General features: G+C 41.0%; 1 protein-coding gene across 1 annotated transcript; it reads left to right on the top strand.

Moving 5' to 3' along the window:
* Positions 1-443: 443 nt before the first annotated feature.
* Positions 444-1208, top strand: LOC131025966 (uncharacterized). The gene has a single exon (XM_057955745.1). The coding sequence runs from the start codon at positions 444-446 to the stop codon at positions 1206-1208; it is 765 nt and encodes a 254-aa protein (XP_057811728.1).
* Positions 1209-21812: the final 20604 nt, after the last annotated feature.

The following is a 21812-nucleotide window of genomic DNA, read 5'->3' as shown; positions in this document are numbered from 1 at the left end:
GTTTGAGGCTTCAAACGAAGGCTTGAAGCTGACTGGTCTGTTCAGATACGAATCTGCGAATTCTTCTGAATTCTTCAGGTATTTCTGAACTCCAACGTGCAGCTGTTAAATTTATAGGAGCATGTTAGGATTAATCGTTGTATGATAAATTAATAATAACCAAGAAACGATCATCGGGCAAACGGAACGTTAATTCAATTTAATATTCCTTCAATTGGTATCAGAGCCCAGGATTAATTTCTTGGCTCTATTGTTAATTTATGTACGATTAATAATATGCGTTGTTTTTACTGCCGTTGTTCTTCGTGGTCTGTTGATTCGTGGAATACGTCGTTTTGACGTTGTAATTGTTTTTCACCACGAGAAAATCCGTGGTTAGATTAGGATTTCAATTTGTATTTGTTTTTCCTTTGGAATCTGTAAAATTGAAAATCGAGACGAAGATGACGACGAATCAACATCGAATGAACGGAGGTTGGAGAGGTGGGAGGTGGCGGGCGCCGAGGGCACGGAGGGCTGCGCACTACGCGAGCCCCGTGCGCCACGGCGCGCGCATAAACTCCCGGGCTGGATGGCTGCTGGTGGACCGGGGGCAGACGAGGCCGCTGCTGCGTGCGCCGATGAGGGCTGCGCGTGCGTGTGTGCTTGCGCACCGTGCGCTGTGCGCCCGGGCAGGCGCCATGCAGCTGCTGCTGCTCTCGGTGCTGGGTTCTGCCGAGGAGGCGTGGTTGCTGGAGTCGGGCGGGGGCGTGAGGGCTGTGCGTGCCGATGAGGCGTGGCTGCTGGAGTCGGGCGGGGGCGTGAGGGCTGTGCGTACTGGGGAGGCGCGCGCGCGCGTGCTTGCGCGATGTGTGCTGCGCACCCAGCGCTGCACTGCATGGCCGTTCGCCCGCTGCCGACGTGCTGCTGCCGTGCCGAGGCTGTTACTGGCTGTGCCGACGCTGCTGGAGCCGAGGGCTACCGCGTCAGGCTGCTGCTGCCGAGCCGAGGTTGCTGCTGCTGCCTGCGCCGGGGACTGCCGCTGCTGTGCTGCTGTTGCTGGACGCCGAGGCTGCTGCTGTTGTGCGCCGGATGCCACGCCGAGGCTACTGCCGCTGAGCTGCCCGTGCCGGGCTGCTGCTGCGGCGCACGCCGGGAGCTGCTGCGGTGGCGCTGTGCAGCGGGTGTCAAGGAAGGTGGCGGCGGCAGCTAGGGTTTCCAAACCCTAGTTGCGTGTGTCAAACCCTAGGGGGCCCAAACCCTATTTTCCTACACGGGCTTGATAGGAGATGTTCGGGCCAGTTTTGTTTTTGTTTTTATTTCTTTTCTGTTCTTTGTAATAGATTAGAAATATGGGATTCCACGAATGGGTCACAAAGAACTTTATTCTTTTATTATGTTCTTTGCATGTCGTGGTGTTAATCCTTTATGCTCTTTGCATGCTGTTATTGTCTCTGCTTGTTAATATGTGTTTATTAACTGCGCTTAGACAAGCATGCTAGGTTTATCGTTTTCTTAAGCATGTTTTTAGAATTATGTGAGCATGTTTTACATGTTGCATTCTAGATGAGCATGTTTAGGATTATGTGTTGAGCATGATGAGAATAAGGCTTGTATTAAAGGAAAAGTAAAAGAGTACAAAAACATCCAAGAAAGCGCAAAAGAGAGCAAACAAAAGACCGAGCCTCATTAAAACCTTCTAAGAAGATTATGTGTTGAGCATGATCAAACCTTTTGAGCATGATCAAACCTTTTGAAAGAAAAAAGGACTAAGCTGTATTGATAATTTTATAGATGATTAAAAATTATTTAGTTTTCCACATGCGGTCTCTAGACAAAATGATTGACAATGTGAGTAAACGTCCACCCCACGTGGCTTACTTCATGTTTGTTCTTTCATAAGTTTGTCAGATGAGATTTCTATAAAAATATTTAAATCCATTAAAGTAGTGGGAGTTATGCAGTAAACGTCCACCCCACGTGGCTTACTCGTATAATTTTTCACGAGTACTTTAGATGATGGATTTAAATAAGATAACTAAGAAATTAAATTGAATGCGGCATGGTCCGAGTGAGTATGTCAAAATTCGAGATTTTAATTTCAAAGTTAAATTGTGGTTATTTCTAATTAATTTTATTCTTAAAATTATGTAGACCTCCACATGCGGTCTCTAGACAAAATGATTGACAATGTGAGTAAACGTCCACCCCACGTGGCTTACTTCATATTTGTTTCTCATAAGTTTGTCAGATGAGGTTTCTATAAAAATATTTAAACCATTAAAGTAGTGGGAGTTATGCAGTAAACGTCCACCCCACGTGGCTTACTTGTGTAATTTTCACAAGTACTTTGGAGAATGGTATTAAATAAGATAACCAAGAAAATTAAATTGAAAGCGACATGGTCCGAGTGAGTATGTTAATTTCGAGAATTTAATTTTCAAGGTTAAAATGTGGTCATTGCTTAGATATCATATCAAGTACAATGTACAACTCCCCCACGGAGTCCCTTCTTGATGATGATATGGTCTAGTTAAGGTGCCAACTATTAATTTCTTTTGTCAAAAGGTTAAGTTGACATGGAAATTAAATGACTAGGTGAATAGTCTGGTTGAGGGGTTCGTGTGTAAACGTCCACCCCACGTGGCTTGCACATGGGATTCTTTGAGCGGTTGGAGGTTTCATTAATATTGTTTTATCAAAAGGTTACAATATTATTGTTACGAATTATGTGCTTTATGTTCGTTACTTTCAGATATGTCTATGTCTCTTATTGTTTATTTATTCTTGCACAAAGTCTTTTAACCGGTCCACATATATAAAATGGAAACGCAGTTTTGGATTTTTATCTTTATCACAAACTGAACACTTTTTTTTGTGTTGCTTACTACTCGACGTTCTATTTGTTCGAACAATGAGACAACTGATGGGAAAAAGGAACTGCATAAAAGGTGGCATGTGACGAATAATGTGGCTATATGCTTTATTATGAGTATAATGTCACAAACCTTGTAGCTCCAACATCAGGGCATGGACGATGCTATTAGCATCATGCTGAATCTCAAGAAAGTGTTCGGAGAGTTGGGCTGAGCTGCTCATTTAAATTTGATGAGAGTAATCTTGTTATTTTTATGAGTGAGCACAGCTCAGTGCACGAGCATGTCATGCAAATTTTGACGGATTTGACTTGCTCAGTGGGAGTATCGACGGTGAGGCAAAAGTCGATATTATCCTGAACTCTCTTGCCAAGTCTTTTAATTAAGAACTTCTACCGCAACGCTGTTATGAGCAAGAAAGATAATACTCTTTTTGAGTTGTTGAATGCTCTAGTTACGGCTACGGAAGTTATGGGAAAGAGATGTGCAAGCACTTGTTATTGCCAAAGGAGAGCCATCTTCTTCGTCGAATGACGGGAAGAAGAAGGATCCAAGGGGCAAGAAAGACAAGGGAAATAGTGGGAGTAGTGGTGTGATAAGATTGAGTATTGGAGATTTTTTCTTTCAATACTCAAGGCAAAGGGTTAAGGTACTTCACTTGCTATAGTAACTGAGACATATCAACTCATTTTCTACTCAGTTGTGAGTAGTGGATAATGAGAGAAACTGATAATGATTGTTACACCTTGCATGGACTTTTATAAGCTGACAAGGAAGCTGAGAAGTGATGAGATGATTGTCTTCGTAGGCAGCGCAGTTGTTGCAATTGAAGACTTGTCTTTAAGTCTTAAAGACATAGTTTAGTTTTTGAGAGTTCCTTATCATGTTCCAAAATTTTGAATAGATGGATCTTATGTCATTTTTGATAGTGGTGGTTCTATCATAAGAAATGACAAAAGTTGTCTATTCTGGTATTTTTTGAACATCTCTCTTCACACTATAACTTGTCTTCAAAATACCTTTATATTGCATTTACATCATCGAACAAAAGAAAGAGAAAAGTTAAGGCTAATCTCTCATGAGGATCTTACACATATATTGATACCCTAGATTAGGTCACATCTATCTTAACAGGATCCAAAGGCTCGTGTCTAAATAAGTACATTGGATTCAATCCAGGTTGTACTATTTCGAACCTGCGAATCCTGTATAGAGGAAAAGATGGAGACCAGGTCATTCATGACAAAGGGGATAAAGGGCCAATAATGTGTTAGGAATGATCTTTTCTGATTCATTGTCAGTGTTTGGGATTTCAACCCAGTTTACTACACCATGTAATCCTTATATAAAATGGTGTGGTGGAGAGAAGAAATAGGTCACTCTTGGAAAAATATGTCCGATGATGAGTTATGCATCTTTGCAATTAGTCCTAAAGAATCAGAAGGTGGTTATTAGCAATGACACACGATTCTTAGAAGTGGACTATGGGAATGATTACCAATCCAAGTCAGATAGTGTGTTTCAAAAAATTGAAGACATTAGACAGGCAATTCCATCACCCAAGCCAAGTATGCAAGAGTTTTGTACCACAAGACACTGCACGCACTGTTGACACACATGTGCCACCACAGATCCATTGTAGTGGGAGGGTTGTGGGACAACCCGATCGATTTATGTTCTTGGGAGAATCTTTGGATTCAGTCCCTGGTAGTGAATATAAGAGAATCGACCCAGATATCTACTTGGAATTAGTGGAAGACGAGAATGTAGATTCTTGGCACACCTCAATGGAGCAATCCTTTAAGAATATGGGTGTATACTAGAAAATCTTGCTACCAGGAGGCAGTCATGCCTTAGGTTGTAAGTGAGTATGCAAGATAATGACAGGCCCGAATGAGCAAGGTCGTAGCTTCCGAAGCTAGACTGGTGGCGAAAGGTTATGCCCAGTGTAAGGGTATAGGTTATGATGATATTTTCGCAAGTACCATGCTCAGAACATTCGGATCATTTTAACCATAGCAGCTCACTTAAACCATCGAGGTTACGTGAGGGAGGGAGAGAAACATCTCGTGTCAATCGCTCTCGTGTCATCGGTGATGTGGTTTATCTTGCATTTTATGTAAACAATATCTTCCTAATTGGCGACAATATGGAGCTATTGTCAAGACATAAAGTAATGGTTATCCGAACAGTCTCATATGAAAGACTAAGGAGGTACAGTATACATCTTTGTGATCAAAGTAATAAGGGATCACTAGAAAAGGATGTTGGGCTTATCTCGAGTGTCTTACATTGATACTGAGAATACTCGTTGTAGTATGAATACCGCCAAGAAAGGATTGCTAACTTTTAGATATGGTGTTCCTTTATCTAAAGACTATGTCTTAAGATGCCTATTAAGGTTGAGGAAATGAAGGCAGTATTCTACGTTTCCGCAGTAGATAACTTCATGTATGGATTGCTATGTACGAGATCTTATATTTGCTATGCAGTTAGCATGGTTGTAAGATATCAGAATAGTCCTAGTTAAGGACACTGAATTGTGGTAAATTATATTCTCAAGTCCCTGACTAGAGAATAAGGATAGTTTACCAGTTAGACAGTTTAGTTCCTTTTTGGATTATATGATTTCAGATTTCCAGGCTGACCGGAACAAAGAATAATTACCTCGAGCTATGTGTTTTTTCTTGGGAGGTAAAACCTTTTGGTTTGACCACTACCTCCAGGATCTAAGGGTAATTCCTAGTTTGCGTGGGAGCATCACCTTCGTGATACCTCAAGTGCAGTTGCGAACTCTAAGGAATCCAAGAACCACAAGGGGTTAAACACATGGAGAGTAAGTACCAAGTTATACGATTATTCGTAAATCGAGGTTTTTGTGCTCAAAGAATAAATTCTCACATATTGGAGAAACCTACTGATCTTTCACAAAAGGCTTATCGCAAATGGTCATTGAAAGATGGGAATGCGATTGATGCCAGATTGATGCCACCCACTTAGGAAACTTTAAGTATAAGTGGGAGAAGTGTTAGGTGATTGGTAAATAGACGCATTGTATACTAAAAGTTTGCTTTAGTATAAGTGGGAGATTGTTGGATTTGTATACTGAAAGCAAGAACGTTTTATGCTTGTATACAATGTTTCCTAAGTTCACTATCTAATCTCCTATCTGATTGTGTTCATGATTGCATATGTATGTTCTTTATCTCTATATAAGTAGATTATATGGTGTGTTGTAGATCACAGAAGACCATATAATTGGAATAACCTTAAGAGATATAATATGATCACAGCCGAAATAACTCTAGGACAAGTTATTGGTTTAGGCTGCAGTATAGATGGAAGTAGTTTGTCCTGGCTACTTGTCTATACTGGTACGTCATTACGTATTGATAGGACCACAGTTGAGATGTATTCTTCTATCTGACTTAAGTGAAGAATCAAGATCTCGGTGACTTATAAGATCTTAATACTAATAAGTATTCAGATATATATCTTAATTCGTATATAACTTTGACTTACTATGGGTGAAAGTTATATACTAACTCGAGTACTCTGTATCTTGGGTGATAGCGGTTAATATATGATATTTGATTATCTGTATTAGTACCCGTATCCGGTATAGGATAATGACATCCCCTTAAGGAGCTCAATAAGGTTTATTGCGCTAAACCCTGCAGGTTGATTAAGTTCAGGCGCAATAATAAAGTTTGAGTGGTACTGCTTAAGGATTTATAAAGAGATTAATTAATTTAAGCTGTCAGAGCTCTAATTAATTAATGGATGTCGGATATTTTAAATACGGAGATTTAATAAGTCTAAATACAAGCCCCCGACTCATCACCGGCAATAAAGGGGTAAGTCAGTATCGGTTCTCTAGTGGAATGAACTGATATTTATAAATTAATTATGGTCTGGGCTGACCATAGATAAATTAATTTATTTGAGGCCCATCTTTATTCATTGTATCTGGTCCCTGGACTGGCCCAAAGTCTCCTAGCCCTAGAAGGAGAGAAGGAACGCCTATTACAGATTCCAAGCATCCCACATGTATTTAATTCTATTAAATACAGCTGTCAGCTCTCAGGAAAATAGACTGATAAAAATTAGGGTTTTGAGAGCTGTGGGAGGCGCAGGAAAACGTGTGGAGCATTCTCTCTTGGGACTTTCATAGATCGTTGTCCATCCAACGGTGAAAGCTGAGCGGGATACAGTTCAGAAGATGTGAGCTGGAGTCAGATTTTCGCAGGAAACCAAGTTCTGGCAGTCTCCGTAAAACGGCCATAACTTCCTCCACAGAACTCCGATTCAGACGAATCAGGCGGCCACGGAAAGCTCTCTCGAAGACGAAGAAGTCGTATGTCTGGGAGAAATACGATTTGAGGACGTTTGAGGCTTCAAACGAAGGCTTGAAGCTGACTGGTCTGTTCAGATACGAATCTGCGAATTCTTCTGAATTCTTGAGGTATTTCTGAACTCCAACGTGCAGCTGTTACATTCATAGGAGCATGTTAGGATTAATCGTTGTATGATAAATTAATAATAACCAAGAAACGATCATCGGGCAAACGGAACGTTAATTCAATTTAATATTCCTTCACTGGGCACCTGACTTCTTCCCGTCGAATTTTGTCATTTTGTTGAATCTGCAGAAAGAGAGTTTTGGAATGGAGAGAGTTCTCACAGTTGAAGGCTGTGGAAGATGGTCAGTAGGAATGCGAGAGAGAATGTGAAAGAGTGATGATGAGGAGAGAGTGATAGACGTGAGTAGTGGGGACAAGATGCAGGACGTGGTGACGAAGTGTGATTGTGGAAGATGGACTGTAACTAGGGCAAATGAAAAGACATCGGCGGTTTGAAATCCGCGCGCCAAATCGTATTTAATGAATTTTGAAGTCCGTAATTAATGTCCGTCAGAGAAATACCTTAAAATAAGATATTCAAAATGATGAAGAATATTTGACGCAATCTCTTCCTTATGAAAATGGACGGCGAACAATTCATGCAATGATTAGAAAAGATAAATTCAAATAAGGTATTTTGAATTAAACAAGTCCATTAGTAAAACACAGTCACCACTCAACAATAAGGCAAAAGTCATCTTATTCTCTCATCAGTTAGGGATAGTGCTAATTCGATCAAGTTCCCAACAATCAGTCAGGAGAGAAGTCAATAACTGATTTAGACTAAACATCATTCCCCCTAGATCCGATAATCAGTAAATATCATAACAGGTAACTAAAGTGATTGAAAAGAAGAGAACTAAGGAAAAACAAGGATAAGGCAGTTTTAATTCCATCAACAGTTTGCGAAATGCAAAGAAAGACTTGAACAAAATGAAGTTGACAAAACAATTCTAGAACATCATTTACAAATATGAATTTTAAAATCAGTTGACATTCTTGGCCTTCCTTTGTTCTCAGTTGATGCGGAGTTTCTTGTTTGGTTTCTCTTGTGGGCTTCCAGTCGTCTCTTCAGTTTTCTACCATTTTCCCTTTTTGTCTTCTTCTTGCTTCTTGTTGTTGCGAGATTCAAGCACAACGCTGGACTTGGTCTAAATTCCCAATTGCTGTTGAAGATGCATTTTAACTTTGAGCTCATAGGTCGCCTCTTCTTGAATGATCAGCCTTTCATCAAGCATCTGAATTTCTTCATCAGTGAGAGGCCTTGCTGACTTTTGATCTTCATCAGCTGAGTTTTCATTCCTTGTGTCGGAGGGAACACTTTGACGAGGTGGGGACTCAGGATGAGCTTCAGCATCATTGATGTGATCTTCTTTGAGAAGACCTTTGGAGATTAGGTACAGTTTGAAGTTGGGAGACCAGTCATGGATTGCATCCCAGAGATTAATTTTTCAAAGACGCTGCTCTCTAGAGCATCCATTTCAGCATCAGTGAGAACTTCGTCAATCCCCTAAAATTGAGATCTCAGCATTGTCTTGACGAAGATGAAGAAAAAATAGCTGACGAGGTCCTGAAACTCTTCAGCATGCTTGGTTGTCATGATTAAGGGAAAGGTGGTTGTGACATAATTCTTGAGAAGAGCAAGTAGAGTCACTGAGGATGAGGATGCAGCATTGAGATTAGCAGGCTCTGCAAACTTGACCTTCTTGTTAAAGCCGTCAAGGCAGTAGTGGAAAAATCCTTTGAGAGGAGGAACGATTTCTTCTGCATGATCTCCATCTTTGTCAGTTGCTTGTGACTCCTTCGGCTGTTGTTCTTCTTGACATTGTGGGTGATCAGCAGATGATGGCAGTTGTTGGTGAGAAGCTTCGGTTTCTAGAAATTGAACTTTCTCTGGAGTCCTTCGTGGAGCTTCTTCAGAAACATCTTTGAGTGGTTGTTGAGGAGAGTCAAGCGAGATCTTTACTGGAGTTGAGAAACTGTCAAGGTTCTTTTTTACTGAACCTTGAGTTCTGTAGTGAGCCTCTGCTGTAGAACCGGGAGCTTCACTAATCAAGCTGGAAATCCCTTTAATTGAGCTCTTCTGTCCTTCAAAGAGATGGATTGTTGAAGGCACTTGAGTGGTGTTCTTCCAAAAACATTGGATTCCTTTCGTGCTGTGAAGGATCAATGAAGAAACTCTCGTTCCTTGACGAAGATGTCGAGAGGATTGAGTCTCCTTCTTTTCTTCAGCCAGGATTTGAAGATAGGCCCTTTCCTAGTTAAATGGGCCTTCTTGAAGTAAAGCGATCAGTACCAATTTGTGTGGTCTTGAGAGATGACCAGGCGATCCAAGAATACCAAACCAACATTTCTTGATCATTTTGGCAATTAGTCTGAGATGGGGATGCAGTCTTCATATGCTCAAGACATCTGTGATGTTGTGATCAGAGGATGCATCATTCATCAGTGTATCTCTCATGAGATCGGTGGCTTCATCATCAGTGAAGAATGGAGCTGGTCCTTCTGCTAGAAGATTGAATAGTTCTCTAGCTGCTCGAGAGATGTGAACTTCATCGATTCTGAAAAATCTTCATTGGTGAAGATATTGATATCCGCTGTGAAGTCACCAGTTAACTCATCAGTCTGGATGTTGTCATAGAATTCTCTGATGATCTGTTCGTCGAGAAGGAATTCTGGCGAGCTTTAAAGAAACCTTGTCCATCCATGGCATTCCAAGATCTCATTAATCTTGACATGTTCAGTGAGACTCTGAAGAGCCTCGGACGTGACGATTGGCTCGTAACATACTACTTGTTGAGAGATGGATTTTGTGGATCTTGCCATGTGTAGATTTTTAAATGAGAGGTTTACATTGACCAATATTAGATTAGGCGTTGACTGTAGTGGAAGTTTCCCCTTAAATAGATGACTGGCTCTTCTTCAGCTACTTCGTTGTCTACTGTAGCTACACGTTCTTCTCTTGTTTCATCTTTCTTCTGAATTGAAGTGTTTCTCGATGAATCACTTCTTCAAATACTTCTGACGTCCTTTTCAAGTCTATCTCTGTTTCTTCAAGACGTGGTAGAAGTTCTTGTTTCTGAGACTGAAGAAGTTTCAGTCTGTTCATCAGTCTGCGCTCTTGAACATTTCTTCGATCAGCTTGGTCTTCGTCTGAGACATAGCGCATGACTGTCCTTCGAGCATCTTGCACATAGAGAGTCTCTCTGATGATCTGTTTGTGCTCCCTAAGGAGATTTTCAAATCTCATTCTTAGGTCTTGATACTCTTGTCGAACTTGATCATATCTGCAAGTTCCTCCTGACTGTGAGTGGGTTGGACTATGATTTTTTTCTGGAAAGATGAATCCGTCGTCGATGTCAGAATCCAATGGCCCAATCTCATGTCCGTTGACTCCTCGAAAGAATGTATGGATATAATCGCTGGAGGAGTCTTTCTTGATCCTGTTCATGATAAGAAGAAAAGAAGACATACAGGGTACAAGAAAGAAACACAAAACAAGCAAACTCAAGAAAAATCTCGATAAGAATTTGATCAAGGAAAGATACCTCAGAAGGATCTAGTTCAGTTAGAACCTAATCAGAAACAGAATGTTCTTGCGAACATCCTGCTCCGATACCAATTGTTAGGTCCGGAGGGTCTCGAATAGGTGTATGGGGGGGAATACACCTATAGGCTATTTTTAGGAAAAATTCAGAGGGATCTCAAGATAGAGATCAAAATGAAACTTTACACGCAAACTTAGACGCCTGTTTACATAAAAGAGTTTTAACCAAACAGGGTTGACGACTGATACTGAAATACTCTTCAGTAATGAGTTATCAGTTAAGTCACTGGAACTTAACTGATGCACGTTAAGGCTTCAGTCGAGTTTGCTAAAACAGAGATGTTACAAGTCTTCCTGACTATCAGAGGATAGATCAGTCAGACTGATAACATACGCAGCGGAAATACTTTGTTTCGAAATAGCCTGTGTTGAGCACGTTGTTAGTCTTAGGTTTCTCTTTGCTTTTAGTCAGTATTCAGTTTATCAAATGTAAGAACACAAGTAGGAATGTAAAACTGAAAGCTGTAAATAACACAGAGATTTTTACGTGGTTTGGAAAACACTTCCTACATCCACGGTCGGTTGATCAGACCAACAACTTTACTCCGCAAGTGCTTACGAGTGCACTGCAAACCGAATATGTGTGCTTAGCCGGGTGCACACCACCGAATCAACTGAAGATCCAATCTTCACTACCAACACTTCACTCGTGTTGGATTTCTCACTCCTAGCACGAACTGGCACTAGGATCTCACGGAGTCAGAGTACCTTCCTGAACTCCTTTTCAACTCAAACACTCAATTCTATCGGTCGAAGGGAGGTTTGAAATCTTGCCAACTAAACTTCGAAGAATAAGTTCTTTGGAGTTAGTTTTGACCTAGGCTCTGGGTAAACAGGGGTTTGCCTAAGGTCTAAGAGAATGTATGTAATCAGCAGTGACTGATTTTTGGCTTTGGTATTCTCTTCTTCGATTCAAGCTTTTGAGAGGTTAAGCTTTGGCTGAGAAACAATTTTGGCAGAGTTTCAGCTTATCTCGTTGAATCGATGAAGATTGAAGTGATCCTCGAGCGCTATTTATAGGAGAGGTCTTGAATAGATCTGTTGGCGGAGAACGTCTTCAAGATTTCTTCCGTTGGAGAGCTTTTTGAATTTGGGCTGAGGCTTCAATCTTCGAGGTTCCTTGTTTGGTGAGAACGACTATGTTGAAGAGCAGGAGATGCGACGTCTAAAATAGCCACCAAATAGGAATGACCTCTGCAGAGAAAGGAGGATCCTGAGATCTCTGCATTTAATACGGCTGTACTTTTGGAGTACGTGGCTTCCTTTGAACGTTGGAGGTTCAGTCCGAGGAAGAATGTTTAACTGATACTTGACTTTAGTATCAGTCCGTTGAATCCACGTGGCACGCATTAAGTAATCAATTTCGGACTGATTCTTCAACTGATACTTCAGTTGGTATCTTCAGTCCTTCGTCCTTCAGTCTTCAGTCTTCAGAACAACAAACTAAACTAGAAAAGAACTCTAACACTTGAGTTCGAACAGTTCTAGTCTATTACAATTAAGGCCTATGGATTTTGGTATCATCAAAACAAGGATTAGGATATTCCATTAAGTTCCCAATAGTAATTCAATTACTGGCGACGATCGAACGCCGGCGACGCCACCGTCGATATTATCGCCGTTGCCGAAGAATTCCCGATGTTAGAAGCCGCCGCTAATTAGTGGCGGCGCCACCGCCGCCGGTAGTGTTCATCGGATGGTGGTGGCCCTCTCGCCGGACTTGCCGTAATATTACCGACGGCGCAGAGTCGGCGCTAATTAGCGGCGGCGTCTTGCCATCGATAATTTTTTATTATTTATTTTGTTTTATTTTATTTATTTTATTGTATATCCATAATTTATTTTCGTATTTATATAGTATTGCATAAGTTAGACAAACTTCAAGTCGGTCACCCATCTTAGTTGTGCTCTAAGTCAATCACGCTTAACCTATAAGTTCTTTTCGAGTGGTCACTAGTACAGAACACTCGTATTATTAATATATCTAGTACCTATTAATTCATTTAAAGTCTACTTCAATATAAGATATCATATATTCATAACCTTAGAATATGTTGAGATGATATCCAAGAGATGTTCTTAATTACGAATCGGGCTCGTTTCCGTCCTTATTTTTATGTCGGAAAAATATTTATTTATTAATTTATTATTAATATTTTTAATATTTTTTAATCAATCTAGTTTATACACCATACTTATTGTAATTTGGTAATTGTGATGTATTTTGAATTTATTTGTTTACGCCTTATTTTTATGTCGAAAAAATATTTACTTATTAATTTTTAATAATTATTTTTTTATCAATCTATTTTATACACCATAAGTATTTTAATTTGGTAATTCGAATGTATTTTGAATTTATTTGCATACGTTAAATGCAATATTGTTTCAAAACATGAAATAAATAGTTCAATAAAACATAAATGTAAAAATCAAGTGCCAAGTGTAATGTTGTTCCAAAACATGAAATAAATAGTTCAGCAAAATATAAATATATAAAAGTCAAGACGATGGACCGGGGATCAAAGACCTAATCATCATCATGATGAGTAGGGGATGGAGGTAGTTGACCCGTCTGCCTCATATACTGCTCCATCATAGCCATCTGCTCCAGAAATTCTACTCGTTTTGCAACCCTGTCCTCTTCCGCCTTCTGCAGCCGCTCCTCTATCGTAGAGATCCGTGCCTCATACAACTGCTGAGACATCCCAGAAGTGTCAGAGCCGTGACCTATCTGGCTATACGACTTTCAAGTAGATCTCATCCAGCCGGTCCTCTCGTCCAATCCCAACAGCAATGCGACGAATCTCCGCCTAATTCATACATAACAATGCATAATTGTTAGAAAATAAATACATTTCACTATGTATTAATATTTGATTAAACTTAAACACTTACATCTATTCTCTCATCCCTCGATGACAGAAAAGTTCCATCTGAGCGCATATGGAGGCGGAGGAAGGTGCTATAGTTATGTGCATCCTGGGGGAGATCAGTCTCCAAGCTCTGTTCATGCATGTATATAAGATAAATAAGTTATATTATTTACTTATGAACTTATTTGATAATTACTAACCAGACTTTGCTGCAGGATACGTGTGGACTGAGATCCTCCCATGTGCCTGTTGATCCTTGTACCGATCCCATCGGGCTCAGACATCCGGTTCGCACGTGCTCGCGCGGAAACGACCTCAACATCGTCCCGCCTCCAGTGTGTCTGAAGTCCCGTCCAGAATTCGCCAGACATCCAGAGGGGTCTCTTGTAGTCTCTCATCATGTCGGAGTACCTCTTGCTGGCTTTCTGCTCCCACATTGCCCTTACCTCAGGCTCTTCCTCAGGCGACCAAGCAAACTATTTCTGTTGAAAAAAATAGTTAATTTAATATATAACATTTTAACAATATATAATGATCAATTTATATGTACTATAAATTCAATTATACATTTAATTCCTGAAAGTACGACTCCTTCACCATTGGCGGAGTCAACCTCCAAGTGTACCCGCCTGGGTTATCAATCCTCTTAAATGATTGCGTGCAGGTTTTGGTCAGGTCCACTGGCTCCATCAACACACCGTGTAAAAGTAATTTAAGGAATTATTTGTTATACGAGAAATAATAATTTAAATTAAAATACTTACCCAGTAGATGCCCTATGAAAGGCAATCATCCCTGCATCCCTAGCCGAGCCCGTGAACTACTAGAAGAGGCCCGGGGAGTCTCAGGAGTAGTAGAAATGTGCGGCCTGGACCCTGAAGATGTGTCATCAGTCTGCTCATGCCGTGCAAATCGACCAAACCCAAGGAAAGCTCTACGAGTAGACATGTTACCTGTTTCAAATTGATTCAGATAAGCATTGGCACAAATAAAATATCATAAATTACTTGAATCAAACGAAATTTTGACAGCATAACCCCACTATATTCCAAACAAACAAACAAATACATTACCAAATATTCCAAACAAACAAACAAATACATTGTCAAATATTTCAAATTGTACATTTACAATTATTTCTATCACCAATCTATTTCCTAACCATCACTACTATCGTCATCAGATGTCAACGGTTCATTGTCGTCTTTAGGTTCATCGTCATCTTCAATGTCAACGATTCCACCAAGGGGATGAACAAGAAGTGGCAGGTCAATGTCTACAGTTGTGTGGGTAGATATAATAGTAACAACCTCTTCATGGAATGGTTAATCTAATGTTGAGTTAGATGCTGCAGTAGAGATTTCAACCTTTGATCTTGCGTTGACTTTGCATGTTGACCACTAGTTTTTCTTTGATTGGTTCGTACTGGAATAGGGGCAGTAAAACACTTAAACTGTCTGATTTATTGCATACTCAAGGAAACTCTCAAGTCCTGTTTCAAATGCAGAACGATCATTATATCTCGCATACATCCACATACGATTATCACTCATTCTTGCAAATTCTAATTGAAAAAAATAAATAAAAGATCATAAATTACTTGAATCAAACGAAATTTCGACAGCATAACCCCACTATCCTAACTACCAAGTGCTCGACTCTACCAGCAGCTATAGTGACCATAGTGGTCCTAATTTACTAAGCCTATACTAGGTCTACCCGGCCCCCCATTGTCGAAACAATACAATACATATAAAGCAATAAAAAATAGAGTAATTAAATTAAAAACAATCATTTGTTGGGAGAAGATCCTTAAGAAATAATCAATTTATATCCCAAATGGAGAATATCCTTAAAAAATTGATTAAATCTATCACACAATATATAATAACATATCATTTCATCATAAACACATACTAGCATACTTAAAATTCACTTAATCATACTTAATTTAACAAAATTATCTAACATAAATAAATTAATCTAACAAATTCATACTTATTCATACTTTATAAACTAACAAATTAATCTAATTAATTAAAATTAATCATGCTTCACAATTAATCAAACTATAAATTAATAAAAATTAATCTAATTAACATTAATTAGATTCTAACAAAATAATCCGTCCCAGTAATGAATACACACTTCATTTGGGCACACAGATTAAGGAGAGGTAGTTTAGGTGATAAAGTATTGTGGCCCACATCATTAGTATAGTTAATTATTTTTTGTTTATTGAATTTATTTACTTTTATTTTACATTTTATATTGATTTTTTAATTTTAAAAATTCAGAATTTCGACCACCACCACCGCCGCTGACAACCACCGCCGACCACCACTCTTTGATCCGGCGAGCCATCGTCGCTATCCCCATCAACCCCTTTCCCTTCACCCCTACTCCCTCCGATCTGAGATCCCCAAAATCATACCCCAAATCAGAAAAAATCTACAAATTTGGAACCCCCAATTCATACCCCAAATCAGAAATAATCCCTAAAATCAAGGTCTTCATAGGCATGAAACAGAAATACCTTTGCAAATTTGAAACCCAAAAGGCATTGTTGAAGATGAATTTTGATTTCAATTCTCATATGCAGAAAGAGTGAGTGAGGTGAAAGCGATGGTGGTTGTAATAACGGTTACGCCGGCCACAGACGGTGCCGGAGGAGGGGAGCCGATGGCAAAATTGGGGCGAGGAGATGGGCGGCGGCCATGGAGGATTCCAGAACCAAGACGGAGGGTTCTAGAGATGGTGTTGAAAGGGGGGAGCAGATGAGGGTGGGTTTTCCAGATGGAGGGCGGCGGCTACGATTCTAGAAGAGCGGTGGTCGTGGCGAGGGTGTTCAGCGATTCCAGAAGGGCGGCGGCGAGGGGTGCTTGGAGATTCTAGAAGGGCGGTGGTCATGGCGAGGGGTGTTCGGCGATTCCAGAAGGGTGGCGGCGAGGGGTGTTCGGCGGTGGTCGTGGCTTGCCGGTGGCGACTCCACCGAGAAGGGAGAGGAGATGGGAGAACATTCGAGAGAGAGATGGGGCTGAAGAAATGAGGGAGGCGAACAAATTGTTTCCTTCAATTAGGGTTTTTATGATGTATTTATATGATAATTAAGGTTAAGTTAATTAGAATTTGTTAAGCCCTAATTATTTCCATATTTAGAAGTGTGTCTTTATTATTGGGACAACCAATTAAGAAAAGTGTGTCTTCATTATTGGGACGGAAAGAGTAGTAAAAATAAATTTAAAATTAATCTAACTAATTAAAATTAATCAAACTTCACATATTATAAATTAATTAAAATTAATCTAATTAACATTAATTTTAATCTAACAAAATAATTAATAAATAAATAAAATAGCGAGAACGAGAGCGTACGGTAGTGGTCGGTGGCGGAGCGGTGGCGGTGGCGGCAGCAGTGTTGTCGAACTGAGACAATAAAGAGAGAAAATGAGATGTGAAAGTGAGAGAGAAAGAGAGAGAAATAGGACCTGCAAGGGTGGCTGGCCAGCGACGGCTGGGGGTGGGGCGAGGCGGATCGGCGACTGGGGGTGGGGGGTGCGGCAGGGAGCAGGGAGGGGTGCGGGGAGTTGCTGCGTGAAAAAGCAGATCTGGGAAGGAAAGGAGCTAATTTTAATTTATAATTAGCAGCGGCAATACGTCGTCTGTAATTACCGACGGCATTGCCGCCGGTAATATATATACCAATTAAATTTAAACTTAAATTAAATTATTTTATAAATACCGGAGGCGTGCTACCGGTAAAGTCGCCGGTAAAATTAAAAAGGCGGATCGCCTTGTTTACCGTCGTTGTGCCGCTGGTAATTACCGGCGGCAACTCCGCCGCCGGTATTTCGGCGTTTTTTTGTAGTGTACCAAAAAACTGAGTTTTAAAAAAATAACGATAAAACTGAGTTGTAAATGTTTGTATTTTTATATATTATATAGATTTATATTGATGTTAATTAGATTTTTTTTTGTAAATAAAAGAAAATAAAATTTAGAAAACAAAAGAAATTAAATAAAAAAGCTAAATATAAAATGAAATATTTCAAATAAAATAAACAATATAAAACCAAAAGATAAAAGATAAATCAATCTCGGAATACCACCTAAATAACTGCGGCCAGAGAGTCAAATAGGTCGGGAAGAAAGAGTCTGAGGTCGGGTTGGACGAAAAAAAGGCTCTCCGGCTGAAGCTTCTTATTTTATTCCACGATTCCTACCTAATAAATTCGAGTTCACAGCTTCTTCAACTTGAGCGGATTCGATTCCGAACCTTCTACTCGCTTGCTATTTCCATTCCAAAGCTTCGGACGAAAGAAGGAACGAGATTTCCCGACTTATCTCGGGTATCTTGAACGATCCACACGCAGTGACAGATGGTCAACGGGCGAATGGCATTTCTATAGTATAGGATTCAGTGTTCAAGGGCTCAGTAGGGAATCAGAGTCAGCTTGGCGAGGCTTTCATTCATGTTTCATGTAGACGGGAAAGTGGTGAATTCGAAAATCTCGTAAGAGAAGAGAAATTGAATTTAGAAGTGCTTCATTTTTGAATTTCGGGATCGAACGGAAAAGAAAGGCTATTTTCCGCGCCTAAGAAGTGAAAGTATCGGGCAATCTTAAACCTTCTCCTTCAGCTTCACTGGATGGGGGAGCTAGTAGGGTATTCCAATCTAGTAGGCAGAGGGGGATAGAAGGGTTGAGGAAGAAATGAAATTCGGCTTTTACCGAACCGAGTGAACAAAGAGGCTGCCTGCTTCCGTTCTTGTTTTCCTAGCTTGGACTGATCTTTGACCCTAGCTCCAGGCGAAAGGATACGTAGGTTTTTCTTCCTTCTTCTAAATGGGATCCTCTTCACCGGAGAGTTCCCCTATTGGGCTGAAACTGGAAAGTCCCTAACACCGGCTTCCTAGAAACCGACAGATGCGCGAATTGCACTGGTCATTGCGCGAAATGTCCTCTAAGCCAGTCAGTCAATGGAGGGACCGGGGCGCTGTCTCGTGACTGCTGACGAGGAAAGACTACTTTAGCTCTAAAGCAGCTCGAAGCGTAGATCTATTCTTCCTATACCTAATTCTCTTGTCATAGATGTATTCTTTCGAATGCGCCTCAGTCTCAAGTGTTTGAGGAAGTGAGAGACTATCTAGCTTGGTTCGGAGAGCACTTGTTGGGTTAAAGATTTTTTTTAAGCTAAATGTTACGGCCTAAATGCTGAACTATTGACCCTACTTGTTTGGATGGGTGTTCACCCCAAAGTGTTCCCGGACTGCCGCATAGCAAAGCAGCCCCCAATACACCGGCAACTCCCATCATATGAAATGGATTCAGCGTCCAATTATGAAATCCTTGAAAAAAGAGGATGAATAAGCATGAACATGTCTGATACAGATAGTCACTGGTGATTTGTCAGTTCCAGGAGAGGTACGAAAGTAGGGCTATTCAAACCGATAATGAAGCTGATATATTTCGTCGCATCACATTTCTGGAACACCAGCAGTACTACGGGAGCCAAAACGCAGTTACCCAACGAGGGAGACCACGAATGCTTGCTGGTCAAACATTAGCGGCTAATGGACAACATGGTCGCTATGACATATTAGCTCATCTCAAAAAGACCGGAAGGACGGACGCCCAGAGGAAGATATCGCTCTTTCGAGATGAAGTCGCCAAGTGTTAATTTAATAGTAGCGCTATTCCCCGATTGCATGCTTAACAGCCAGCCAAGTATAAGCCAAGGATACGCGTTTCTTGTCCTTAGGGCCAGCTAACGTTCATGAATAGTTCGTTGATTCCCGAGTCTTTTTTGCCATAACGCCCATTCTGGGACGAGTTGGAAGAGGAATTCCTAATTCTTACACGGATAATGAAATTCAAAAAAGATAGGAAATGAAAATTCTGACACCAATCATTTACGCCGAAGAGAGTCCCAATTGGCCCAATGCCTCTTCGACAAGAAGAAGCGGAATATAGAGCTCGAAACCTCTTTTTCTGTCTTTTTTCTGGATGAGATCCAATCCCGACATCAGGAGCAGCTCAAGCAACCTCTATTACTAAGAGGAATCACGGGTTCGCTCGGGTCAGTTGGAAAAACCGATTTTAGACAAACGGCATCAGATAAGGGGCCGATCTTTGAATTCAATTAAAGAAGCTTTCAAAGGAAAGGACTCCACAAACGAAAATAGAATGATTGGGAGAAGCCCTCCAGCTTATCTTATGCATCAAAAAGGCTACTTGACCAGCCCTACTAAGCCTACCACCCCCCTCTCTTCACCTGATACAAGGCAGTCAAAGTACCCACCGCCCTTTCGATCTAGTCGGTCCGTGATCTTGATGCGGACCAAAGCCCTGCGTAGTTATATTCGTACATGTTCCGACCCCCCAACGGGAAACTTTTCACCGCGCCACACGATTCTTTCGCGAAGCGCTCTCTCAGACGTTTCCACTCCTGCCCCCGCAAGCAAAGAGGTTTCAAGATACCAGGCGACCAAGTGAAAGTGAACAGTTTGCCCGGGTGACTGATCCTGCCATAATGTACTCCTACCTATACACCGGCAACCGAAGTCTGGCAGGGGAGCAGAGGGGAGAAAGCCCGGAGACGAAGAAGATCGTCAATCGAATTATGGTAGTCCCTCATAAAAAGGGTTGTAAACTGATCCAAAAAAGTATGGTGCAAGTTGTGTGTATTTCTTACGACAAAAGTTGTGTATTTTGATGGTGAAAGTAGCGGATTTACTCTTGTTGAGGAAAGTATTTGACTTTGTTCTGCTCTTGTTGTTCGGCGAGGAGGGCCCTCTTTCGGTTTTCGAGGGCTTGGATTTGATTCTGTATAGCCTCAGCCGCTTAGAAACAGCTTACTTTGCCGAGCCAGCATCAACTTCTCTATTGACGTTTGCGCCCGTGCCATCAACCGAGAAGGCGGAAGTCTATCTCTACTCTAAAAAGGGGCTTACGCACTTCGACTCGCTCTGTATGCACCAAAATCCAATCATTGTGCATACAGCTGTGGTGGCCCCTTCTTTTCTTTAGCGGAATTCCCGGCATTCGCCAAGTTTTATACCCGCTAACCTAATATGTTGTCCAAGTTATTTTCCGAGCTAAGAGTCAAATCTAGCATTCGGTAAGTCTACCTAGGATTAGGAGGAAAAGGTCCTACCCCATACCTAGTTCCATATCTGGTATTTCTAACGTGTTTATCGACGATTCCCCCATCGATCTGAGAGTGCGCTAGCAATAGGGTAAGGTAAAGCGTCGCCTTACCCTTTTCTTTTATTTAATAAGGGCTTACTGTTATTCTTATTCCTTTGCTTTGGTCGAGCTGAGCCGGAGGTAACTGTGGCCGATTTAGCAAGATTGACTCAATTACAAGGTCCACACAGTTGTCCATGTACCAGTAGAAGATTCGGCAGCTACCGCGGCCCCTGCTTCTTCAGGCATCGGTCCGGGGAAAGAAAGGCCTTTGCTTATCTTACTCTTACTAGTCGCTCTATCTATTGGTACCAGCCGGGGCAGCAAGAATGCACCAGTTGGGTTGTTTTTCCGGGATGAGCTCATCTCAGGTTTTCACTATAATATAGTAGAGGCGAGGCCATCCAACTCATCAATAGCGACAACAGCAGCCTTTCCTTTTGTTGATATTTCCAGCTCTGGAGCAAGAACTCGTGGAGAAAGGAAATTTACGAAATCAAATGAAAGGGATTCAATTCCACGTCTTAACTTAAATGAAATGAGCGCACGATAATTATAATCGGAAATTTTCGAGCGTGGTGAACACTGTCTCGCAGCTTACCCAGGAGGTCCTCATATGGAGTCGCACACAACCTTGAGCAGTGCGGGAGACTAGGGAATGGGCCTGGGGTCGGAAAAATAACGCAGCTGACAATTGAACAGCAGAGTTCTTTGGAGCTTTCCATTCTGTGGAATCCAATTCCCTATTAGGGCGGTATATCACTAGATAGTGATGTTCGCTAAGCTTAGTTCCATATTTTAAATTGGTATACGATCCGGCTGGCACTTACCGACAGAAGGAATATCGTAGGTTAAGGGTGCAGTGGTGCATATTCGTGGAACAA

The sequence above is a fragment of the Salvia miltiorrhiza genome, chromosome 5 (genome assembly GCF_028751815.1).
Source record: "Salvia miltiorrhiza cultivar Shanhuang (shh) chromosome 5, IMPLAD_Smil_shh, whole genome shotgun sequence".
Taxonomy (NCBI): Eukaryota; Viridiplantae; Streptophyta; class Magnoliopsida; order Lamiales; family Lamiaceae; genus Salvia; species Salvia miltiorrhiza.
The sequence above is the reverse complement of the archived record's forward strand: the minus strand, read 5'-3'. Positions and strand labels throughout refer to the sequence as shown.